The sequence below is a fragment of the Clupea harengus genome, chromosome 23 (genome assembly GCF_900700415.2).
Source record: "Clupea harengus chromosome 23, Ch_v2.0.2, whole genome shotgun sequence".
NCBI lineage: Eukaryota > Metazoa > Chordata > Actinopteri > Clupeiformes > Clupeidae > Clupea > Clupea harengus.
Window position 1 is genome coordinate 4,360,198 of NC_045174.1, and position 26,315 is coordinate 4,386,512.

At 42.4% G+C, this 26,315-nt stretch overlaps 1 protein-coding gene across 1 annotated transcript in view; it reads left to right on the top strand.

Moving 5' to 3' along the window:
* LOC105908571 (F-box DNA helicase 1-like) overlaps window positions 1–17,723 on the top strand; it is a 32,208-nt gene extending 14,485 nt beyond the window's left edge. The window contains exons 13-14 of the mRNA XM_042703176.1: window positions 17,089–17,220; window positions 17,551–17,723. Coding sequence (XP_042559110.1) covers window positions 17,089–17,220; window positions 17,551–17,661 — 243 coding nt within the window. The 3' untranslated portion in view covers window positions 17,662–17,723. The remainder of the gene's footprint in view (window positions 1–17,088; window positions 17,221–17,550) is intronic.
* Window positions 17,724–26,315: the final 8,592 nt, after the last annotated feature.

Below are 26,315 nucleotides of genomic sequence, written 5' to 3' on the forward strand. Positions count from 1 at the left end.
AAGGGTTGTGCGTGTTGCAAAGCGATTCAACGCCAGAACAATAGGTGGAGTAATGTTTTTTTGCCTACCCCATGACGTCTTTGTGTGTTGAAGTCGTTCGTTTATTTATTTACCTGGGGCGCGAATGGACACGATGAACGGGAGATTTTTCCGTTGCAATGCCTTCCTTTATAGACAATAACGATCATACATCCCCATTGCACTAAACAACAACACTCAAACAAATAAATATTGTATTGTTAGTCTATTAAGTATTGCATTTTATTAATTAGCATGTTGTTAACCTTTCCTGCTAATCGTAGTCTGAGATTACAAGGGAGACTTTTGTTTACTGCTCCAGAGCCGAAATGATCTATATTATTAACTCCGGGGTTATCTCCCTTTCCCTTCTGTCTGCGGTTGATGAGCAAATAAATGGCAACTTGATTTGGCCCGAGGATTTATTCTCCACACTGGTTGCACAGAGTTCAACTTTACAGTAACATAACTTTGCTCAGGTTGCTACATCTGATCTATCGTTCTCTCTCTCGCTCGCACACTCTCAAATTCAAATTCAAATTCAAAAGAAGCTTTATTGGCATGACCACAACGTTCTTCAGTATTGCCAAAGCATTTGGTTTGAACTAGTTCATGAAAGGTGTGAACGTGCACAACACTGCCTGGAACCATAGTGCAAAAATTTTGAGTGAAGTAAGCATATTTATTGCAGCGGCACAAAGGAAAAAAACTTTTACCGGAGCATGAAAGTGTAGTGGGGGAAAGGCTAATATTGACGTTATGAATACATTTGTTACACGAAATACAAAGGTTGGCAATTCAGTACCAGTGGCGAAAAAAGACAGATCACATGATGCAGAAGTTTGTTTATTGACACATCTTTTAAGGACGGCCATAGCGCTTTAAAACGACGTGTTTATAAGTTACATTATTCAAAGGTGAAAGATAAAAGGCGAGAGAATCGCCAGGTGTACCTTATCATCATGAGTGTATGTTGTCAGTGTTTGTAATACAATGGTGTTGGCCGCAAGTTAACTCCACTTCACGTTAATGATAACTTGTGTATATGAGCAGACCGGGCTCACACTTGCCTCACGGGTGCAATAACATATGCCGTTTAATCATATTTGGTAGAATGAAGGACAAATTAGTTTTGAATACTATCACCGAGTTTGAAAGGTATTGATCAGGTAATAGCCGAGTGACAGCTGATTTTCTTTCTGATTTGACAGTAGCCTACATCTGTGTGTTTTAAGCAAATAAAATGTGGAATATTTACCAACGGGCACCTGCTATCTATAAGTTACATTATTATACATAGCTTTTGTATATGAGCAGCCCAGGCTCCATTCTATTAAACTCACGCTTGCCTCACGGTTGCAATTGATTGATTCACATCAATATGAATGGATGACATGGCTAACAAGTGGTGGAAAATGAATATGAAGGTATTTGTTCGGTGAATTAGCCCGTTTTCTCCAAACAATCGCAGTGTAGGTGGTCTAACCATAGACTACATTACCCAGAGGTCCCTTATCACCTTTCATTCCTTATCTACCTTTCATTGACTCTGTATTGGCCGCAACAAGGTCATAAAACCGGGTGACGCGTTTTGCCCTTTAAGACCGCGGTAAACCTGAAACTCGTTCTCTCTCGTTTGGTTTTCGCTGCAGTGAAGTCCATTCATCATATAGAGATACCCTCCCTGCAGATGACCCCTCATCAGGACAAAGGACGACGCGACGACTCATAGCTCAGAGGACTTCTGATCAAAGTTCTATTCTATTTGAAATCGCTAGTTAAAACCTGAGTTTTATATCGATATACTACACTGCAGCCCCGCAGTTTAATTGAATAGGAGAAGGCGACCGGATCCCTCCTCCCTGTTATTCAAGTCGACGAAAAGAATTCTTCATCCCCTTCACGACTCACCACGACCCCCACCAGGCCGCACCAGAGTCCAGTTGACGAACTGCTTTAAAGAAGGAAGAAACCCGGCATTTCCAGGCGCCTGCGTTCCACGCTGCTCCAAGGAAACCCGCAGAAAACATCTTGGTCGCCACGCAAGAGCGATCGAAGTAAGGCTGATATCTGGGCAGAATTGTGTTTTACATGTATGTTTTAATCTGTGTGATAAGTTTTGTTATTTGATTTCGTTTAAGATCTAAATGCAAACTGTAATTTCACAATCTACCCGGTCTTTGACCGTTGATAATCTTGCTTAGTTCTTTTGCTAGTTAATTAGATAGGATTGTGCATGCACTATCTCTCTATTTCTTTCTCTCTCTCTCTAACTCCCTTTTGCATCACCACACGAACATATACACGCACACATTGCAATCTCAGTGTTGTCGAAGATCTTAGTATTTGAATTAAGGCCCAGCCAGGATTTGTCCTTAAGGCAAAATCCTTTGTTCTAGGCATTCCATACTCGTGCACCTCCCCCCAACTAAAGTTGCGCCTAAGCAAACTAAAGTTTCCTGTCTCGGACCCGCAGCCGCATCCGGTGACTATCCTAACTCTAGTTGGAGCCGGAGACACTATTTGACTTCGCGCACAGAGCATCCCTCACCTGTGCGCTTGCGCATAGCCTTCCTCTCACTTCCCCCATCTCTCCATTGAGCGCGCGACCGCGTTTACTCGCAACTGCGCATACCCACACACGCACCCTCCTCTGCCTTGCTGAAACAGAGTACCTCGTTTCACAACTCCACTTTGTGCCTTGCTCATTTTGTTACTCCAGTGTATTGTGATTATACCTGATTTTATAGTACTGTTAATCACCGTTTATTACTTTTAATAAATTGTTTATATTATACTTAAACAATTGTCTTGCCTGTTATTGTTCCAATATTACACTGAAAGCCATTTTCCGCCAATCAAGTACTTCAAATGCCTTCACTTTTCTAGTTGTTTCATAAAGTGTTATAGACTGTGTAGTGATATTGTAGTACTTTAGTATTGTGATACCATACATAGATTGTAGCATAGTGATACAACTAGAGCTTTCCATTGTTTAGTAATTTAATTATAAAATATTAAATACAAAATTTAATGATTATTACATTTTATGAGACTGATTTAATTAACTTAATGTAATAACCCCGGTTTCACCTACAGCAGTCAACCGTTTTTAAATGTCAACACAGTATAGCCTATCACCTAACTATCATCTGAAATATCACGGTATGTAAAAAAAAAACTTTGATCTAAACAGAATATTCAGTATGGAATAGGAATATATCAGAGCAGTATCTTTTATCGCGTTTGACAAATATGCTCAGATTGCTGTTCTGGTGATTTCTCCTGTGCGAATGGGATAGTAGTATTCTCTCCATGAATTCGCGGTCATTTGAGCGTCCTTGTTAAAAAGGACTGTCTCACCAGTTGCCTCCAGCTGTGCACCCCCGCTGTGCAGGCCACTCACGGGACCTGGGGTCCATGAAAGGTCAGCCTATCAGTTGATCCCAGAGTTCCGTGGGGCTCGTGCACAGTGGAATTTCACTGACCATTTGGCCACTTCAACAGTTTCTAAACGGTTTCAAGGCTCCCCTTCATCTACACTATATAAGGCCGACCCTCCTCCGGCCAAGTTGTGGGTCAAGTCGAGCGGTGTTGGAGAAGTCATCATCAAGGAGCACATCGGACAATATCACGATCAGAGACATTCACTTTCATTCTTGCCGTGCGTCATTGAGAATGTGAGTGTTTGTGATATGTGTCATCTGTATAATTTGTATTTCACTTGTTACCGTCACTTCAATCAGTAACTGTTATTACGGGATAAATGGAATGTTCACCGTTACGCGGCACGGTGTGAAAGGAACATATCCGTAGTTAATCATAGCCGTAATATTCATAGTGTATATACTGTTTCATTCTTGTCGTATTTGATTGTTAATATTTGTATATATTTGTTATATATTATTTTCATAGAAACCACGGTTCAAACACGGATTCAAATGTGGATATAAGTCCCTTTACACGGGATAATTATATTCACGGGCATCATTCATCAACCACTTCATGTCTTCACTTCGTGTGTGTGTGCAATAAATCAGACCTCATTGGAACATTGGCATCCATTATTGTTCTGACCGGACAAACCTGTGGCGATTGTCACTTAATCATTAAACTAGCAATACAGTCCTTTTTGGGGTTTATTCAACTCAACATCCCCCTATTTTATAGTCCTTATAAGTGTTTAAAGAGGGTTTGTAAAGATGCTCATATCTTCGGACCTCTTCTGTTATGTTTGTTCATAATCAACAAGAAGAGGCTTGTGAGACAGTCTGCAGGCTATTCATGATTCAAAAACATTCTAGTCTTGCCTTGGCCTTTAAAAATGGCGATACTATGCTATGAAACCCGGAAATGTGAGACTCCTGTTAGCAGACCAATCACAGTCTTTGCGGTCTGCGTGGGGCCGGCGAGGCTTTTGTTGGATAGTCACAAATTTTGGCGGACGCACTTACATGTTATGTAACTGCGCAAAGGGGCTTGCAACTGCGCTTATGTATCTTACGTGCTTACGTTTCTACGTAAAAAGCGAGTATAAATTCCACTTTAGTACTCTCTCACCTACAATCCAGTGTATCACCGCTGATGGATCCCCATCAGTTTGCTTACCAGGCTAACAGATATGTAGAAGATACCATCAACCTGGCTGTTCACTCTACTCTGCAACATCTGAAGTCAAGTAACACCTTGACTCAAGTAACTTCATTGACTCATGTGACTAGCTCAGCCTTCAACACAATTGATCCACTCATTCTCTTCCCCAGGCTGCAAACCATGAACATCGACATAGCTCTGTGTCACTGGATACTGGACTTCCTGAGAAACAGAACTCAAACAGTCAAAGTCAACAACGCTGCATCATGCCCTCTGACCCTCAACACTGGTGCGCCGCAAGGCTGTGTGCTATCTCCTCTTTTGTTCTCCATATACACAAATGACCTGAGATCTCACCACCACTCCGTCAAGGTGCTCAAATATGCCGATGACACCACCATCATCGACCTAATTAGAGATGAGGATGAGTCTCAGTACGTCAAGAAGGTGAACTAGGCTGTAGACTGGTGTAGGAAGAACAAGCTCCATCTTAACGCCTCAAAAACGAAGGAAATAGTTGTGGACTTGAGAAGGAGGCCTAACACCAAAGCCTTAGTTAATATATTTGACCAGCCCATAACCCTTACAGAGTCCTTTACATTTCTGGGCTCTTACATCAGCCAAAATTTGAAATGGGATATCAACACCTCCCACCTTATCAAAAAAGCCCAACAAAGACTGCATTTCCTCAGACAACTGAAAAAGTGTCATGTGAACAAACACCTTTTGGTGCTCTTCTATAAAGCCATCATAGAAAGTATCATCACCGCATCAATATCTGTCTGGTATGGAAGTTCTGACAGTCGCACAAAGATGAAACTAGAGAGAGTGGTCACCAAAGCCTCCAACATTATTGGTTGTGACCCTTGATCAGTCCTCTCGTTGTATGTTGAGTGTAGTGTTTAATAAGGATCTATTTCTTTATGTGTAAGCACTCCCCTATGCATTGTTCTCCTATTGGTTATTCGCCATGCGCATGTTTACATTGAGTGCAGAACCTTAAGTAAACTAAGTGATGTTTCACGTGTGAACTTAACCTCCGAGTGAGCCTGATTATTTTATTAATAAGTAGTCGCATAGACACGACAAATTGGCGACGAGAAATCTACGAACCTAACAAGCAAATGGAGCTTAAAAGTACATGGAATGAGAAGTCGACTGGAGGGAAGGAGAGTGAAAACGAACAACATATCAGACTGAAGATGGCTTACGTTGGAAAGGTAGACGAGTTCGATAGTGCTAATGAAGACTGGGAAGCATACATGGAAAGAGTGAAATTGTATTGTGATGCCAATGATGTGGAGGAAGAGAAGAAAGTTTCCGTTCTCCTCAGTCTAATTGGAGCTAAGATGTACAATCTCCTACGCAACCTAGTTAGCCCAGCCAAACCGTCCAGCAAGACATTCGATGATATTCAGAAGATTTTGCAAAACCATCTAAAGCCTAAACCTCTAGTGATAGCTGAAAAATTTAGATTCCATAAAAGAAATCAAGCAAAGGATGAAAGCATTTCTGACTACATGGCCGAACTGCGTAAACTTTCACAAAATTGTGATTTCAAAGATGGACTTTCTGATGCATTAAGGGACAGACTAGTATGTGGCATGCATTGCTCAAGCACACAAAAGAGGCTACTGTCAGAAAAGGACTTGGACTTAGACAAAGCACTGGCTATTGCAATTGCAATGGAAACAGCAGCTAAGGATGCATCAGAATTACAAAAGAAAAGCGTTGAAAATGAAATGCATAAAATGTCAATAAATAACACAAAAGGGCAGAATTGTTACAGATGTGGAAAATCCGCTCATGACGCAAATGACTGTTGGTTCAAAGACAAGACCTGCAGAATATGCCACAAACAAGGTCACATAGAAAGAGTGTGTAAATCAGCCAAAAAGCACAGCCAAAAAGAAAAAAAACTGACAAAAACAAAACTTTCAGGCAAAAAGAAAAACACATGCACAAAGTGACAGAATATGAAAAATTTGATAATACAGATAGTGATGACGATGAACTGTCATGCTTAGAACTGCACAACATCACAGAAGCAGATAGGAAAATTATATGGATAACAGAAGTGTCCGGAGTAAAGTTGAAAATGGAGCTGGACACAGGTTCAGCTTTGTCCGTAATCTCTGAAGCTGACTACAAAAGACTGTTTTCCAAGATACAGCTAGAAAAGACCCCAGTGATGTTAAAAACATACACTGGTGAGAGAGTGTCTCCTAAAGGAAAACTTAAAGTGGATGTGACTTGTGGTGACAAAACACATACAAGTTGGAGCTCTATGTGTTGAAAAATGGAGGACCAGCTCTTTTTGGGCGAGAGTGGTTAAGAAAAATCCAGCTTGATTGGCATGCAATTAAAGCCCTCAACATATCTCCAAGCCTCAAGAGCCACAACTGTAGCTCTAAACAAAGACTGTCTCAGCTCTTAAAAGAGCATGCAAAAGTGTTCGAGAACTTCTGAGCCTGGAGGAATCTAACATTCTCTCCAAGGTTGACTGGAGCGACTGGGCTACACCTATTGCTCCAGTGATTAAAAAAGGGAAAAGTGGAGGTGTTCGCATATGTGGCGATTTCAAAGTGACCATTAATCCGGTGCTGCGTACTGTACAGTATCCTCTACCACGAATCGAAGACATCTTCGCATCACTAGCTGGAGGGGAGAAGTTTTCGAAAATTGACCTGTCTCAGGCCTACCTTCAGATGGAAGTGGAGGAATCGAGTCGAGTAGGAAGTTGCTAACCATCAACAGGCATAAGGGACTCTACCAGTATAATAGGCTTGTATTTGGAGTTCCATCAGCTCCAGCCATCTGGCAAAGAGCGATTGAGCAAGTACTTCAGGATATACCAAGAACACAGTGTTATCTCGATGACATCTTGATCACAGGAAAGAATGATGAAGATCATCTCCAAAACCTCAGCATAGTGCTCAAAAGACTGTGACTATGGCCTAAGGGCGAAGAGAGAAAAATGCAATTTTTCAAGAGTGAGATATCATATTGTGGTCACGTCATTGACAGATTTGGCTTACATAAATCACAAGACAAAGTGGAAGCGGTGCTAAAAGCCCTCAGACCAGAAAATGTATCACAGCCAAGATCATATTTGGGCCTTGTCAACTATTACCACAAGTTTCTACCAAACCTCGCTTCAGTAGTGCATCCACTGAACACACTGCTACAGCTGGGAACTAAATGGGAGAGGTCAGAAAAATGTGAAAAAGCTTTCAAGGAAACAAAAAGACTAATAACCTCTGATAAGCTACTTACCCAATATGATCCATCACGGCCCATACGCCTGGCCTGCGACGCGTCCCCTTATGGCATTGGTGCCGTCCTGTCACAGACCATGGCTGATGGGTCTGAGCATCCAATTGCATAGGTTGCAAGGTCTCTGACGAGTGCTGAGTGCAATTATGCACAGATCGACAGGGAGGCCCTTAGCCTAGTGTGGGGCATTAAGAAGTTTCACCACTACCTTTTTGGCCAAAGGTTCACGCTAGTGACAGACCACCAGCCTCTGGTATCCATCTTCAACCCTAGGAAAGGAATCCCAGTGATGTCAGCCACCCGACTGCAACGAGGGGCGCTGTTCCTGGGAGCTCACTCATATGATATCGAGTCCAAGGGTACGAAGCATCACTGTAATGCTGATGGCTTGTCACGCCTCCCGCTGTTGACAACTGAGGAGGAAAAGTCTACATCTGGAGATCCAGCAGAAGTGTTACATACAACGTTGGTGGAACAGCTACCAGTGACAAACTCTGAGATTCAGAGAGAAACACAAAAAGATCCTACACTATCAAAAGTGTATGACATCACAGTACAAGATTGGCCAGCACATGGAAATGCCATGTTTCCTGAATTTTCAGTGAGTACTTAGGAACATCTTTTCAAGAAATGGCCTACCTGAGCAAATTGTGAGCGATAATGGTCCACAGTTTACTTCAGACGAGTTTACACTTTTCATGAAGATGAATGGCATCAAGCATTTCAAGTCAGCTCCACACCACCCTGCAACAATGGGTTGGCAGAACGGTTTGTTCAAACCTTTAAGAAGTCAATCAAAGCCATGGGAAAGGAAAATGTCACCCTTCAGCATAAAGTAGACAATTTTCTTTTTGTGTATCGGAACTATGTCCATTTAACAACAAATCAAACTCCAGCAATGCTGTTTATGAACAGGCCTTTGAGATCTTGCATTGACCTCCTAAAACCCAACTTGCCGAGGGAAGTGCAGAACAAACAATTCAACACATTGTCAAGTGAGGCAGCAAGGAGCTTTGATGTTGGACAGCAAGTTCTGGCACGTGACTATCGAGAAAACAAGTGGACACCGGGACGGATTGTGAACTTTTACAGACTTTTAAGTTGGGATAACCTGATCACATTTAAGAACTGCTGTACAATGTTCAAAATCCCGTTTAACCTGGCCCCCCCACCACTATGCAGCCTAGTCAAGTTTAGAACAGCAGCAACCAGTGCTACTCGAGGGGCAGCAAGAGGAGACATATTCCTTTAAAAAAAAAAAAATTGTATTTGGACAGTTGGTTTTCTCAGTTAGGTCAGCCCGGGAATGGAACCATCTCCCACAGAACATTAGAGAATCAACCTCATTCAACTGCTTTAAAACAAATCTCAAAGCATGGTTGATAAATAACCAGTGTTGTCACGGAACGAACAGACTTCAAGATTTGAATACTTGGAACAGAGTTTATTGCAAACGGAGACAGCCAGGAACACACAGGACAGACAACAGGTTGCAGACACAGAGATGCTGATACGAACACAGAGAGGCTGCGGGAGAATCCTCAACAACGCAGTGTCAACCCTCGGAGGGGCGCAGGCGCGTAGCTCTGCTGGGCACTGGTGGCGCTCGCGATCTAATCGCCAAACTAAAATAAAGCAGAGGCAACCTCTGAACGAACAAACTATAAACAAAACACGAGTCACACTCGGCAAGACACTTAACTAAACTATAACTAAGGTTGTGCTCAAAACAGGAACTAAGGAGAGGAACTAAACTTAAACTAAAACGAACAATGACGGAAGGGAACGTAATCCTTCGGAAAGCCAGGTTGCGGGAAATCCAATGGTTGTGTATCCGTTGAAGTGCAATACCAGACACCTGAGTGAAGGGAGTGTGAGGTATATGTAAGGGCTGTGACAGGTGTGGGTGATTATGAACCTGGTGAATGTAAACGCGGTGCAGGTGAGTGAGGCTACAGGTGTACGTGATCAGTATTCCAGTGAGTGAAGCGAGAGAGTGGAACAGGTGTATGTGCTTGTGTGATTGGGGACCTGAATGCAGCTGATGAGCGTGCAGCTGGGCGAGTTAGTGAGCTGAAGGGGGCGTGGCCGGAGCGGAGCTTCGCAGGAACCTGACAAGTGTATTGCAATAGATTTTAAGTTAAATGAACTTGGAATTGTAATGTTCATTGAACTTAATGCTTTAAGTGTAGTCACTATGCAAAGCAGTTTATATTGCAATAGATTTTAAGTTAAATGTACTCAAGTTTTCATTACACATTACTTGATGTTTTTAAGGCAACCACTTTCCTCACATTTTTTAAGTAAACTCAACTTATTGGGGCTTACAGTGTAGAGATGCTTTCAAACATCTTGCCTGAGCAGAACAAAAATACCACTGCTTCTAGTGGGCATTATAATACTAATGATAATGGTAATAACAATAATACATGATTGGACAGATGATGAGCCAAGCACATCAACTGCATCCAAAGAGTAAGAGCCAGACCCAGATGAGATCAGGACAGATGGAAAACAGGGAAAGGAGAGATGACACAAAGTCAGGACAGACTGCCTGCCAGGGAGGATCTTTAGATGGAGAGTGAGGCACATTCCATGAAAACATGATTTTTTGCTGAGATTGGGTAATCCCACAGATCCAGCTCATGTACAGAGCAGTAATCTCAAATACAATCAAGCACTCATCAAATTTTCCCATTCAGTCGGGCCGTGCCGTCCTATTGTGACGTGCCCCAGAAATCCAGAAGGGCGCTCTTTTCAAGCCCACTGGTCTGGTATAACGATGACCCCTGGCTGGAATATTCTCCACTGAATGATGCCATGCTCAAATTAATTGCTGTATTTAAGTGTTTTATTTATTAATATTAATAAAGACCATGTTCTTCTCAGTTTTCCATACAGTGTGATTTTTTTTTGCTGTAGGGGGGTTGCCCTTTTTTCAGGTCATAGCAATGGCCCTTCAAAATTCCTGTGCACGTCCCTCTGCAATTTTATTCATGTATGTGCACAGCCAAGTGTGTAAATGTGCAAAGTAAAGTGTGAGTTACTTCTCATGTCATGTTTTATGTGGTTGATAGTATATGGTTGAAATGGGGGCTATAACAGACTAGTCCAATTTGAGCCCAACATGTTTTAAACATTGAAACTGTCAAAATGCTCCATTCCTTGTTCTCTGAAGAAATAATTAGCAAATCATAGATGGATGGGCATGGATCACAAATCTGTGGGTATGGATTGCAAAACGGCTGAAAATACGGGTCTTTTTTTCTCAGCTGACCGTATGTGTCTGTCTTCACACAGGGAGAACCAATTGACCCAAGAACAGAAGCAGATTCTGAATCACAATACAGAGAAAGACCATGTGGTCAAAATCATGGCCTTTGCTGGTGAGAGCCTTATTCCAGACTCCCTTTCCTAGGTTTATTCATGCCCATTTAATGTAGTCAGTGTGTGAGACTGTATGGTATTTCAGGTACGGGGAAGACTACCACACTGGTCCGTTATGCCAAGCAGAGGCCTGAGCTTCGTTTCCTGTACGTCGTCTTCAATAAAGCGGCGCAGGAGCAGGCAGAGCTCATCTTCCCTAACTACGTTTCATGCAAGACCATCCACTCCCTTGCCCTTGCTGCGTTGAAAGAGAGGTAAACCTGTTCCTCTTACTACAAACTCACTGCAAAACAGTCATACATACACAATATCAGGATTGAGTTGGAAGTACATTTTTTTAATTGTTATATTCTGCTATCATCACACTGAAATAAAAACAGCTTCCATGTACTTCAGTGCTCAGACATGCTAATGCCTTATGGTCTCCTCAGGTACCGTAAAAAACTGCGTTACTCGAGCCTGAACCTTTCCTCTGTCTTCGGGGTGATGCCTGATGGCCAACGCTGCATGGTTCGGGCCAAGGTGGTCACTAAGACTATCAACAACTTCTGGGCCTCCACAGACAAACGCATAGTTGCCCAGCATGTGCCCGAATCGTACAAGGACACACATGGGAACATGTGCCAGCCTAATAAGACTGACAAAAAGGTAAAAAGGGGCTTGCCTGAACTGGCTGAGCCAGGTGTTCATACACAAAACTGTTATATCATACATATTTTAGATATGCATTATGTTCAGTTTATTCAATTCAATTTTATTTATAGAGCACCACAACAATACAATTGTCTCAAGGCACTTTACAGAGCCTACAACAGCGTCCCACAGCGAAGATAGTATAGATTAGGAGAGAGAGAAAAAGAACAGAGTGAGTAGGTAGAGTTTGGCTGTCCATATGCGTAGATGAAGAGTAGTGGGGGTGAGGAGCAATGTTTCCACATCCATAAGCAATTGGAACATGCTATAAGGGAGAGAGAACAATTTTGTTAGTAGACATCAATTTTGGAAACAGATAAGGAGATACTTTTAGGTAGTACATTTAACAGTAGGCAATATGGGTTTTATCAGTATTATTATAGGCTTTAGCAATGTGATATTAAAAGAGAGAGATAGAGAGAGAGAGAGAGAGAGGCTGCCTGACTAGGTGTATGGGAATATTATTTAGCATTTAGTTAGGGTTTGGTATATGCAGAGATTTAAGACATAAGCTTTGTAAGGGTGGCAGGGTGCACAACAGTGTAAAAAGTGTATCCTTTTTGAAAGTCCATAAATAGCTGCAATACAATACAAATTGCCTGATATACAGTATACAAAGCTTTGCAGTGGCATTGTTGCTATGGTTACATCAGCCCTGATTTTTTTTCTTTTTGCTAGATGTTTTTGAAGCATGCCAGGCACATATGGAACAAAATGAAACAGGTTCGACCAACATCTGAGTTGGCCTATCGCATGTATCATGATGGTAAAGGCAACTATTACATTATGATAGATGACATCACACGATGTAACATCCAACATCTGCAACTGTTGACTTGCCCTCTACTCCTCTGCAGGATACCTTAAACTGTGGCAGTTGGAGGGTGCCAAGATGGAGGAACTCTATGATGTCATCTTTATTGATGAGGCCCAGGATTTTACCCCAGGTATGCAAATCACACTCACTTGTATATGACATGTTCACCTGTAGATTTATACATAAACTATAAAACTGTATATGAAATTATATTTTGTTATGCTATTGCTATTTTGCTATGCTATTTTCAGAATTTTACAATCTTGTCCAATGCGGCATAAGATTTAGCTAATGTCATCTATCTAGTTTGGTAACTCTTTTAGGATCCGATCAAGCTAAAGGACCACTGCAAAATCAAGTCTAAAGAATATATAATCCTTCCCCTATACCCACTAGTTGCCATGGACAGCTTGATGTCTAAACCATGTGCAAAGATCTTGGTGGGAGACCCTCACCAACATATTTACAGCTTCAGAGGAGCAATCAACAACTTGGACATGATTCAACACACACACATCTACTGCCTGACACAGGTACCAGACTCACTTACACTACACTTACAATACACTTCGCATAATACACACGTACATACACTTACGATCAACTTTACTGAGATGAGATGATTGCTTTCTTAGAGTCTCAGATTTGGTCCTAAGATTGCCTATGTTGGTGCAACCATACTTGAAGTCGGCAAAAGAGAGAGGGAGACACTGGTTGGAGGAGGCCAGAGAGGTGCATTTCTGACAACAAACACAGACACATTTTTCTGCTATGGTTTACATGACAGTGGATGAAAAAACTGTGTGTGTGTGTGTGTAACAGGTTCTGTGCAAGGACAGGACACTGAGATGTTGTGCAGGTTTCAGACCGGTGTGGGTGGAGCTGATGGGAGGCTGGCTGTTCTCAGCCGCACGAACTTCTCCATCTTTAATGAGGCAGTGAGGCTTATAAACCTCGAACCTGCCTGCCGCATTTACATTATAGGCGTGAGTAAACCAACTCAAATCAACTGATCATAACGGCCTGCACTCTCTTTAGAAATCATCTAGGAGATACTATGAGGATATGGCCACTAGGGTGCGTTGTATTGAGTAACGTGTCGCCACAAGTACAGCCATCTTGGCAACGCCTCCGCCTGTGCTTAATTTTGCTGCGTGGCGATCGCTATAGTAACAGTGGAAATAAACTTGTTCAGGTGAAGTTTCTAAACGTCAGCTATGCCTTTTCCAACAATCTGATTGGCTCTTTATAATATAGGGCAGGACTTCCAGTTACAGATCTGCGAACTTTAGCGTCATCATTTTTCCCCAAGTGATTTGTCTCCCCCTTATAACGTCTCTGAGCACATGTTCTTTTCTCCTGTTTGTGTGGACAAGCAAATGTATGTATCCAATGTGTTGATCTTTTAACATCTTTAAAAATGATCTTTTATTCTGTCCACTGAACATGTATAACCTGTCAAGACCCTCACCTGGAATAAACTGTACTTGTCTCTGTTTTAGGGATTCAAGGCATTTGGCTTGAGTACAATTCAAGACATCTGGGCTCTGAAGAAAAGAGACTGTGGGCTGAGTAAGTTTCACTTTCCTGTGTGAGAATCTCATACAGGTACTTTCATAAGGTTCAGATGGGCATTACCAACTTTGCATCATGTGAAATATCATCTTTACTGATTTCCGTTGATCAGCACCACCAATTACAATTTGTCCTTCCTCACCGTCTGTAACCTCTATTAGATTTACAGATAAAAGACCCTTTTATTAGTCGATTCAATGAAGGCGGAGTGGGAGAGCTGACAGGGTATCGTGGTCTGTGTCAGTACGCTAAGATCACTGAGGACCAGGAAGATGGCCTGTCATGGAAGATCAATGTGGTGGAGAAGTATGGAGAGCAGATTCCAGACCTACTCAAGCGCATTCGTGGGAGGCACCAGACAAGACAACAAAAAGCAGGTGATTAAGGGTGAGAGTTATAGAGTGAGAAAGACAGTGAAGGAGGCCTTAGTCACCATCTTGTGCATCCACCAGAGAGTGAGAAAGACAGAGAAGGAAGCATTATTCACCATCTTGTGCATCCACCAGAGAGTGCCAGTCCCCAGGATCACTGAATATGGACTAACCCCTCCCTCTCTCAGGAGTTTGCTCCTGAGTCTTGAACACTCTACTGCAGGTGTCAAACATACGGCCCATGGGCCGGATCCGGCCCGCCAGGGGGTCCAGCTCGGACCGCCGGATGACTTTGCTATGTGTGAAAATTACAGAAAGACATAAATTGCATTTCTATCAGAATCTTAAAAATATGGAGGTTTATGAGTACAAACGTTTTGTAATTTTTTTAATCGATCTAGTAATTGCTTCAAAAACAGTGTTACGACCCCCTGTGCCCTGCACACCCTGCCTGCAGTCCCTATACTGGCCATATGGAGGCAGCAGGCTGTGGACCTGCAATGGAGCATGATGAACAGTGATTATCCACACCTGGCGCCAGGTGTGGATATAAAAGCACTGCTACGCCTGATGGGAAACCCTTCTCAGCTTCCGCTACTCACACACACTTTTTGTCAACGCTCCTACTCACCTATACATACCCACGACACGCATCCACGCATCTTTGAGAACCCCTAGACTTTTCAGTTCGATCAACCATTTTGTTGTTAATAAATAGCCGTTTTGTTACGAGATACACCGTTTGTCTGTGTCTACCATTTTATGTTGCGGCCCCACGAGCCGGGCGTAACATAAATTGGGGGACTCGTCCGAAATAGATAGTTTTTTCAACAGCGTAAATGCGATGTCTGCTCCAGAGGCAGAAGCGCTCATTGCCACAGGCAGCAGCGCTCGCTGCTCGCTTTGTGACACGTTTGACGTCAAACGTGTCACAAAGCGAGGGAATCTGCAGAGGAGAGCCCAGGTAGATAAACAGTGGGCTGATGTCTGAGTTTTTGGTCTTTATGTTTCTAGTTTATTGTAGAAAGACCTTAGAATGATTTAAAACCAATGATTTAAACATAGAAGCAGAGAAATATTTCCGTTCTGTGATCATCTTGAGCCAAAGATTGGGCAGTCAAGACTGAGAGAGTACTTGTTTCTATGTTCACTTTGTGGAAGATTTCTCATTTTCCTTCTCTAATTCTACTACTCCTCTCAGATTTTATCCTGGGCACAATGCATAAGGCCAAAGGACTGGAGTTTGATACCGTTGTCATCGTAGATGACATAAGAGCACAGGCCTTGCTTGGAGGTTAGTCTGTGATTGTTTATTTTTGTGTGTATTTGCAAATGTGCATTTCTTAGCTTCTGTATGTGCGTGTCTAGTGGAGAATGTAAGGATATACAAATGTTCATTTTAAGTCAAGCAAACATCTCTGTAAATAAAGTACAATGCATATTAAATATTCTATTCAATTCTATGTGGGGGTGTTTGTTATCTTTAGGGAATCAAAGCCTTGTTGAAGATGATGAGTGGAATCTCATATATTTGGCAGTGACCAGAGCAAAGAGAACTCTATTCATGACCAGGACCATCACCGATATCCTCGCCTGTGCAGGAGTTAGTCTGTCTATCCATTTCTGTTATTTTGCTTTTCATAAATATCCATGTATCACATTGATTGTTCGCCGAGGTTAAAGTTGTCAATACAACTTAAACTGCACTTTTTAACCTGGGCCCTATTTTCCAATCTTTTTGGGTCTAAATGTTTACTAAGGACAAAAACAAACAAAATCGGTCGGATATTGAGTTAGAATGCATCCACATCTGCTGCTGTTCTTTGGGTTATTTGGGTCTCCCTGTACGTAGATGGATACATACGGAGCCCCACTAGGGTCAGCTGAGAAAAAAAAGAGTCATGTGTAAATCTGTACTCTCGGTTTATAAACTGTGCCCCTGGGTTTGCAATCCATACCCACAGATTTGTAAACTGTGCACACAAGTTATTTCTTCAGAGAACAAGGAATGGAGCCTTTCGACATTTTCAATGTTTCAAACATGTTGGGCTCAAATTGGGCTTGTCTGTCATAGCCCCCATTTCAACCATATACTATCAACCACATAAAACATGACATGAGAAGTAACTCACACTTTACTTTGACGCAGATGCTTGTCCCATGGGATGACATTGTTGCTGGTTACAGCATTCTAACTCAATACTGGACCGATTTCTCTCGCTTTTGTCCCTAGTAAAAATTTGGGAAAATAGGGCCCAATATACACTGTTCATAGTCAATAACTTCCTGCAAAATAGTGTTTTAACTAAATTGGATGTTGCTAGGATGCCACATGATGCATATCTCTTATTTTTTCAGGAGTACTTCCTGAGGTCAAAGTTGACTACAGTTCCAGCAGAGAGTCCTGCGCCTCAATGCGCTATTGAAGGATGCTCCAATCCTATTAATACAGAGACCCGCCTTTCCATGCACAGACTCCCTATCACATATGTGAGCATCTTTCCATCTTTCCATCTTTCCATGTGTGTGACAATCTTGGCATGACATCATATGTTTGTGTGTGTAATATTCATGTGACAGTATGAGATTCTGGAACGGTAACATATGAAAAATACTGTATGATTGTTTTTTACATTCATTTCCCAAATGTACTAAATATAAACTTCCACTAGTTATCATTATTATTCGGTTAACATGGGAAAATTTGTAATCGGTACATACATGATGGTAAATTATATAGTCATTATGTTTCTATATTTGTGTTTTACAGGTTGATGGTAGATGATATAATCATTATGTTTCTATATTTGTGTTTTACAGGTTGATGGTAGGGAGCAAGGTGGTGCTGTGTGTTTGGCCTGTGTTCACAGAATGGCAGGTCACTTGGCCTTTCTGATGAGCCCAGGGATAGAGCGTGTCCCCTTCCCTTAAGAGCTCAGAGCAGGAGGAAAGCCAGTGATGCAGTGATGATAGGATGTCAAACCTGAAGGTGATTCTTCACTTTCATGAGGATCCATGTACCTGTGTTTAAGGGCATGGCCGGATTAACCATATGGGCAACTGGGCAACTGCCCAGGGGCACCAAGACTCCAGGGGCACCAAGCAACCGATGTATTTAAAAAAAATATATATATATATATATATTTGTTTCATTCTGACCTCACGTCAGCACAATTTGACGTTCCAAACACAATGCACAAACTCAGCGAAAGAGGCACCAACAGAACGATCAAGATGAAGCGGCAGCAATTTAGCGGTAATGCAAAACGACAGTTGAAAAAAGATAAAGAGTGTAGAAATGCGGCCACTTTAAAAAAAATGCGCTCGCAAAGGTTTGAACAGTGTAAATATGTGTTTTTCAGAAGGCAAAGTGTGTGTGTGCTGTTTGCTCCCAATGGTTCTGAAATGATAGTTCGTTAGTAGACTCACTGCGCTTGCAAAGGTTTGAACAGTGTACGTGTGTGTCACTAAATGCATAACCTCGCCGATGTTTTTGAAAGCCGTCATCACTTCTTGTTAGCTATTTAAGTTTTGGAAAGCTTTGTGAACTGCAATGCTTATTTGCGGTGCTGTGAGTTGGTTTAATGATAACTGAATCCAACTAACGTTGGATTGCTTTTTGTAATGTCAGATTTCATTGTTTGGTGTGCTATAATTGCAATGAAGATTGATAACTATACTATGCATTGTTAAGAAAGTGCTATTAATGTCGCCATATACTGGTTGAAAGACGTAGGCTACTTGGCAGGCTTCTGACTTGTTTTTGGGCGAGTTCGATTAAATAAATAAAGCTTGATTTGTTTTGTACATGTGCTCATGTTCTCCTTTTCTGTGTAGATTATAGCAGATTTAAGTCTGTATATCCTACTTAAGTACCAAAAGTAAAAACTCTCTTATGATTTAGACGAATAATATACCTGTTGAGATTAGTAATGATATTTCATTAAGTCAACAAAAGATAAAACAATAGTTCTGCACTGTATTAAGTTATGATTTCTAATAACATAAGTTCACATTAAACATAATTTACAGCATATGCATTCATTACTTTGGCAAGTTTGCTGTGATATAAGCGGGATAATGCACTGGGAGCAAGTTAGTTATGGAAAATAACCGCACTTCAGGGGGGTAAACGCTAGCATCCCCCTGTCGAACGGTTATTTTCTTATAACTGACTTGCTCCCAGTGCATTATTCCTTACATAAGTTACATCAATGTATGGAAAATGTAGTGGAGCAGTATTAAGCAAAAAGTATGTTTAAAAAAACAATCAAGTAAAGTACAGAAATAATACTTGAGTACAGTAAGAAAGTATTTCTACTCAAGGACCAATACACCCCGGTGGATAGGTATGGTTTGTGTTCTGCGGGGTGGGGGTAGGTGGGCACCAGAGAGTCACTGTTGCCCAGGGGCACCATGAAGTCTTAATACGGGCATGTTTAAGGGCCACCTTAAGGATATATGCAGACAGGTCACTGCCATAGAATTTTATATCAAATCACACAACTTAATCTCAGTTTATATTGCAAAACGTTCTCCATACTTTTTAGGCATTTAAATGGGTTTAATGGGTTTAATGAGTTAAACTATTCAATCATGTGCATTGACATGTTCCAAAGCAGTGAACATAATAGATTCTTGACCCTCAAAATTCTGCCAAATTGACTGGTGCAGGTGTGGCACACTTACAAAAATCATGCAACTGCATTGTGTGCTTGGCAGTAATATTTGTATTTAGAAACATGGTGTAGTACAGGCATTTGGACAACTATTGTTTTAGTTGACTAAATCCTCTCTACAAGATTTCCTGACTACTCCAAAAAGGAGTTCTGAAAGTCCTGAGTGTAAATTATCCTGCCATGTTAGCTTTACATTATGGAACAATCATGACTTATAACACTGATATACTTCTTCAGGGGCTATAAAAGAGTGTTTCACAATTATCGTTTGAATTGCAGGCATACATGTCAGCCATGTACCCGTAAACAGGATCTTTTTTTAATATATTTTGTTGTGTGGTGTGCTTTCTTTTGACATGACAATATCAATCATTGTGCATGATCAGTGATGTACTTTGTTAGATAAACAATGATATCTCATTGTTTAATTTCTCTTCAATTCTGTGTAATCATCCAAAAACCTAGCTAGCTCAGGAATGATCATGCAGTCAGATCATGCCTTACTTATGCTTCAGCACCCTCCATTCAGCATGCTTCCTGTAATCCCACCGGCTACACTCCAGCAAACATTGTATGGTAGGCAGTTATCTTCATATTTTGTATACATGAAGCATTTATCTTGCCAACATTTTTAGCTATTTGTACTATTATTGTGTTATAAGTTGTCACTCGTAGCACCAACAGGAGCAGCGCTCCAAATTTCGTTGTATGCAAATACAATGACAATAAAGGCTTTTCTATTCTAATTATATTCTATTTCTATTCTATTTATATTCTAACACAACAAGGATAATATTATTCATTCATTATTTTAAACAAAAGCAAGATATGAGCATTGGAGAAGAGTTAGGTAAGGATTAAATGAGATTGCATATATTCGACAGTCAGATCCTGCATGTGGTCTGCCAAGGGATGTGGTGCAGGGAAAAGATACAAATCTACCAATTTGTCTAAGGCCTCATGCCATCATCTTCCTGCTCTTAGCCATTGAGGACATAACATTAAGAAACCAATGAAGCACTTACAGCAGTGAGACCTACCAGGAAACCGACACAACACAACATTGTAAGCATAATTCAGAGGGAAAGAGTGAAAAAGGAATAGTTAGAGAAAGCGTAGTAATAGAAGACTAAATAGATACTGTGGAGGGGGGGGGTCAAAGGGCATGAGGATGATGAAGCTTTGATGCGTGCATACCTGCTCTAATCTGTTGCTGAAAATAGGTCTGTAATGAACGTCAATTAGGCCGACATTTTGCTCAAATTAGACTGATTAGCTTCTCTAAACACCGATTGGATTATTGCACACACAGGAAAATACAAACAAATGTTGAAAACACCAACTGGATGATAGCTTTCCCAACAGTTGTGTCTTCAATCATTTAAATGAAAATAAAACATATGCACTTGTATAACATTTAAGCACTTTGACCTGCATTGTTTTGTATGAAAGGTGCTATACAAATAAAGTTTATTATTATTATTATTATTAACATTTGTCTTTTGACATCAAGAACTATCAAGTCAAAGCTATATAGGTCTTTGCCTATGGAATGAGTAACCATGGTTTAGGCCTCTTTACATTTGTGTACATGTGATGTGAAGATGGGCGTTGCACGGGGAGTATCCTCCATACGTGATTGGCTTATGGAATGGTGTTTTGCAAATCATTTTTACAGCTGTAGATCGAACATTTTTAAGTAAATTTCATCCGATGTAGATGTTCGTAACATCAATGTTTTTGTGGTTAAATGCTGTAGGTAACTTCCCATGTCCTGCCTCTTCTTTGTCATTCAACGTCTTCAAGACAGTACTGGAGATTGACTAGCCTGGATACCAGACCGAACTTAGCCCTGCCCACAACATTTGAAGTCGGGAAGTTCGGTCTGGCATTGCTCCATTGGCGAGAAACTATCTCCGATCAGAAATAGTCGGACCAATCAAATTGTCAAGGCGGGCTTTATACGATGATGGACAGATGATCAACAGTAACGTAATCAACCACGTCACCAACACACGGGTTGAATTCGTTTTCAACAAACATGGCTGCCGCTGGAGAGCTGAAATGTATAGATTCGAGTCCATTTAGACATTGACAGTGCATTCATTTTGAAAGAGGAACAGAGAAACGCGATCAAGGCATTTGTCAATCGAAAAGATGTTTTTGCCTTCCTTCCTACGGGATCCGGTAAAAGTTTAATTTATCAGCTGGCCCTGGTCACATACTACGTTGTTCTGATTGGTTGTAGGTAACCAATTGAGCGAAGAGGCATTTTTTCTCCTGGTTCGGTTGAAACACGCCCCATAATCACAGCCCAATGGAGCGGTATCAGACTCATATTCTGACTAGAATTATGAGTATGACATTGTCAGGCTAGAGATTGACACCATGGCCACTTTAAATGCCAGCAAAGTGGTCTATGAGAAGTGGTTTAAAGTAAAATGGTCTTATTGCTTTGAAGAATAGCTAAACATAAACTAGATAAAGTATTCACTGATTTTTCTGGACAATGTTGAACTGTGACTGGGGTGAAGTAAAAATGGTGGAATGCTAAAGTCGTTGCCTTAGTAGTAGTCATGCATTCTTTCATAAGCATTTTCATTTAGATGAAGATCAAAGATGGTTGTGAATAGAACTGATGGATTATGTTGTTTGCCTGATTGCAGGATCATGGTGGTTCTATTGTAAACATTTCCGCCACTCTGGGATACAAGGGTCAGGCGCTCCAGGTGCATGCTGGGTCAGCAAAAGCAGCAAACGGTAAGTGTAGGACTCATGCCTCATGGGTATTAGTGGAATAAAGACCACGTGGCGTTGGTCTTGCTGATGAAACAAGAAAGCTAGATGTACCCTGTTGCCACCCTTACTTTTGCACAGGCTGACGGAGCCTTTCTTAGGACTTTGGTTTAGGTTTTGAACTGCCATATGAGTATTGTTACTCATTCTTGTAGCCATTTCTTTCTTTTCTTTATGAGCTTTTATCAACTCCACACATTGTAGTCTTTTAAATTAGAAGAAAAGAATAAGTGAAACGGCCTTCACCAAAAGAAAATTATGTAGTTATAGTATACTAATCTCTTTTCTTATGGGCGTTACAGAAGATTTTAGGCTCACTTAACATAAGAGGGAACAGAATTTGAATAGCATGTGAACACCAAAGCTCCTACAAGCTCCTTTTCTTTGTGTGTGTGTGTGTGTGTGTGTGTGTGTGTGTGTGTGTGTGTGTGTGTGTGTGTCTGTGTGTCTGTGTGTCTGTGTGTGTGTGTGTGTGTGAGATGTTGTGCTCTTCAGATGTTGTTCCCTACCTGCATCCCAGAGTGTAACGCTGTTTGGTATGTGACTGTTTGTCCGTCTGTATATGTGTGAGTGTCTGTCTTCCTTCTCATTTGTCTGCCAGCCTTCTACTTGTTACCTATTGGCTAAAGAAAAAAACACCAAAAGTAACCTTATAAAATAAATATATCAAATAGTATTTATTATCCTACTACCTCTTTGTATGAATTTGATACCCGTGTCTTATGAGTTTTCTCAGGGAGGGCAATTTTTCTCATAATTAGTGTGAACAGGTAGGTGGTAAAACCTGCTAGGCTCTAGGCCTGCCGCACCTCCACCGGTGCCCTTTGGGCTAGCTGCGGGGTCATCAGCCGGGGACCACCTTTCACAGATGTTTCGCCCCTTATCCCGGAACATCTCCTGGTGGCGGGGCAGTGAACAGGGACGTCTCCCAGTCACCCCCCGCAGCTAGCCTTTCTCAGGAGTTGCTCGCTCCCCATGACTTGTCCCGCCTCCTTAACCAAAGCCAAAAACTTGCCTTCTCTGCGACCTCAGACAGCCCTCTGGTGGCTTTGTGTAGCTCCTTGCCCCTCAGCCCTAGCTCTTTAAGTAGGCGAGTTATTGAGCTTCCCACAAACCCCCTCGTGCCAACCTCCACTGGAAAGAGTTGTGTACTCCAACCGCTCTCCCTGCACTCCGCAACTAGGTCAGAGTACTTTGCCCTCTTCCTTTCGTGGGCTCCCTCCATCCCCTCCTCCCATGGCACCGTCAGCTCTACAAGCAGCGCAGATCTCTCCGTCCTGGCCCACAGCACCACATCTGGCCTCAGTGTGGTGCTGCAGATCTCCCCTGGGAAGTGGAGCTGCCTGCCCAAGTCCACCTCCATTCTCCATTCCACTCCTGGCAACAAAAGGGTGGATGCTGGTCTCCTTCTGACAGTGTCCCCCTTTTACCCTTCCCTAAGGAAATGGGTCCACTGCTGGCTCCCCGGCTGCCTCCCAGCGCTTGCCTCTTGCCTTTTCCTCTCCACTACCTCTGCCAGTTTCCTCAGCATCTGATCGTGCCGCCATCCATACCTGCCCTGGGATAGCGCGGTCTTGCAACCTGACAGAGTGTGTTGTAGGGAAGCATTGATGGTCCCACAGAGGTCACAGGCCTGCTCCGTGCCCAGCCACTGTTGGAGGTTTCGGGGGGAGGGCAAAGTGTCGTAGGTTGCCCTGATGAGGAAACTGAGTCGAGCCTGTAGCAGTTTCCAGAAGTCTGCCCAGCTCACCACCCGACCCGCAACCCCCTCCCACGTCGTCCAGCGTCCCTGCTGCCCCTGCGCCACTGCCTTGACCCTGTACTCTTCCTCTGCCATCCTTGTCACCTCCGAGACAACAAGATCTTTCCTCTCCTTCCTGCTAGCTCTGGACCACAGAATAGGCGGATCTCCCCACCCAAGGCCAGCGCGCCCCGTTTGGACTCTGCCCACCATCTCCTGGTGCTGCAGCCTGCCCACTGCCTTCTGCACCTCCTCCTCGGCCCTCCACTTCCTCCCAGTCAACACCCGGGCTTCCATGTCCCTCACTGTCTCATCTGTAGATTCCCTCAGCTCCATCACCAGCCTTTCCTTCTCCTGCCTGTAACCTATGGTGGTAGATTTCAGGGGAAGCTGAAGTGTGTTCTTTCCATACAGGCTGGCCGATGAGTGGCCCCTTGGGAGCCCTAGCCATTTGCGGATGAACGAGCTGGTCTTTGCATCCATTTTGCTCACGGCTGACGAGGTGACTTCGCACAGCTTCAGCTGCCACATTACCCTTGGGTACAGTGTGAAATTGAAACACCACACCTTGTACTTTCCAGGTAACTGGCTTGAGTCGATTTTGGCCAGGACTGCTGAGAGCTGCTGCAAGGTGGTCTTTCCTATTTCCTTGTCTGAGAGGCTGGCTGTATATTGCCTCCCAAGACTTCGGATGGGCTATAAAGGTGACCCTGTCATTCAGCACCCCTTTCCGCAAGGAAAGGCTCCTTGACTTTTTTGCCTTGAACTTCATCCTGGCCCAAGTGATCAACTCATCCAGCCTCTTCATGAGCCTGGACGTGCATGGAGCAGTTTGGAGCAAGCATGTGATGTCATCCATGTAACTCCTTAATGGGGGGAGCTTCCGTCCAGTAGGCAGACGGGCTCCTCCCACCACCTGTCTTGCTCCATTCAAGATCAGTTCAAAAGCTGTGATGAAGAGGATGGGGGAGATGGAGCATCCCATCGCGATCCCCACCTCCAGCTGTTGCCAGATGGTGGTGGAATTTGGCAGCATGAAGCACATATAAATAATGATTAAGGCGACCCATTCAGTAAGTACATTAAGCAAGACAATTGTATCAATTTGTTCTGAGCTGATACATACAGTCATACAGCAATACTTTTTTGTCCACTAGATAACAGCACACTACAGAAAGATTTCCCCTACAGCTACATAAGTTACAGTTGGAAAGCTATAGAAGAAAGTTGCAACCAGGAGCCTTTATAAGCAAAAATGATGTGGCTCCACAATAAATGATCCCACTTAATTTATTACTCACATTACTCAAATGTTGTAGGATGTAAAATAGCTTAACTGGACACATGAATGTCCAGTAACAACATAAAGAAGGGGGCAAAATATAAGTAAAAACCAACAATATTTATTGACTGTTCTTGAAAGTATTGGCTTACAAAAGCAAAATAAGTTATCACACAGAAAAAAAAGTCTGTGTTAGTGCAAGTAGCATGCATGGAGTGAACATTCACACTGAAACCTATGAAAAGTGACAGTGGTATATAGAAATACAGATCGCGTTAGCCACTGCACAGCCTGCTAGCCACGATTTTCTTTCGTACCAATTCTTGAAAAATCCTCGGGTGTGGGATCCCCCCCCCTTTGTAGAAACCTGTTGAATGGATACATTTGATCTAGGAGATCCTAATTGTTTTGTTGCCAATTTATCTTGATTAGTATGTCGACTAAAAGGAGTTTATATCAAAGAGAAGATTGAGTTGTTACGCTGAATGCTATCCATTTTGACAGAATGTGACTTGATCGAAACCACCGCCTGCGCTTTTCGCAGTTAGGTATGACGAAAGCACATTAGTGCTATCCCTCCAAGAACCCATAGAGATTGCATTGAAAGCTCTGTTATGTGAAAAACATTTTTTTTTACATGAGAGTCTATGAGAGACGTATGGGGCGATTTTCAACCTTACTGAAATTGCCCCAAAAGGGGCGGGACCATTTGAAGCACGACTTTAGCCTGATTAGACAATGACATTCAGAGGCAGATCAAACGGTCTAGAAGACTCATAACCACTGTAGCAGTGGTAGAATCGGACAGAAAAAAAATCTCTCCTTTTCCCGCTTGGCAGTGCATCGCCCCTATGGACAAACCGCCCATGCTGAAATATTTCAATATTTCAATTTGATCTATTTATTTTGGGGGAGGAGGGAGGGTCCGTTCAAATCTGCACAGCACCCTCATGTTCCCTGTGCTGCATGCTCCATCATGGCCGCCATGGGGAGGATACTTGGCTCCCCAGAGGAGAAGTTCATTTGGTAAGGGATTCACATGATCTCATGATTCACAGCAGCTGATTCAGATGATCTCATGATTCAC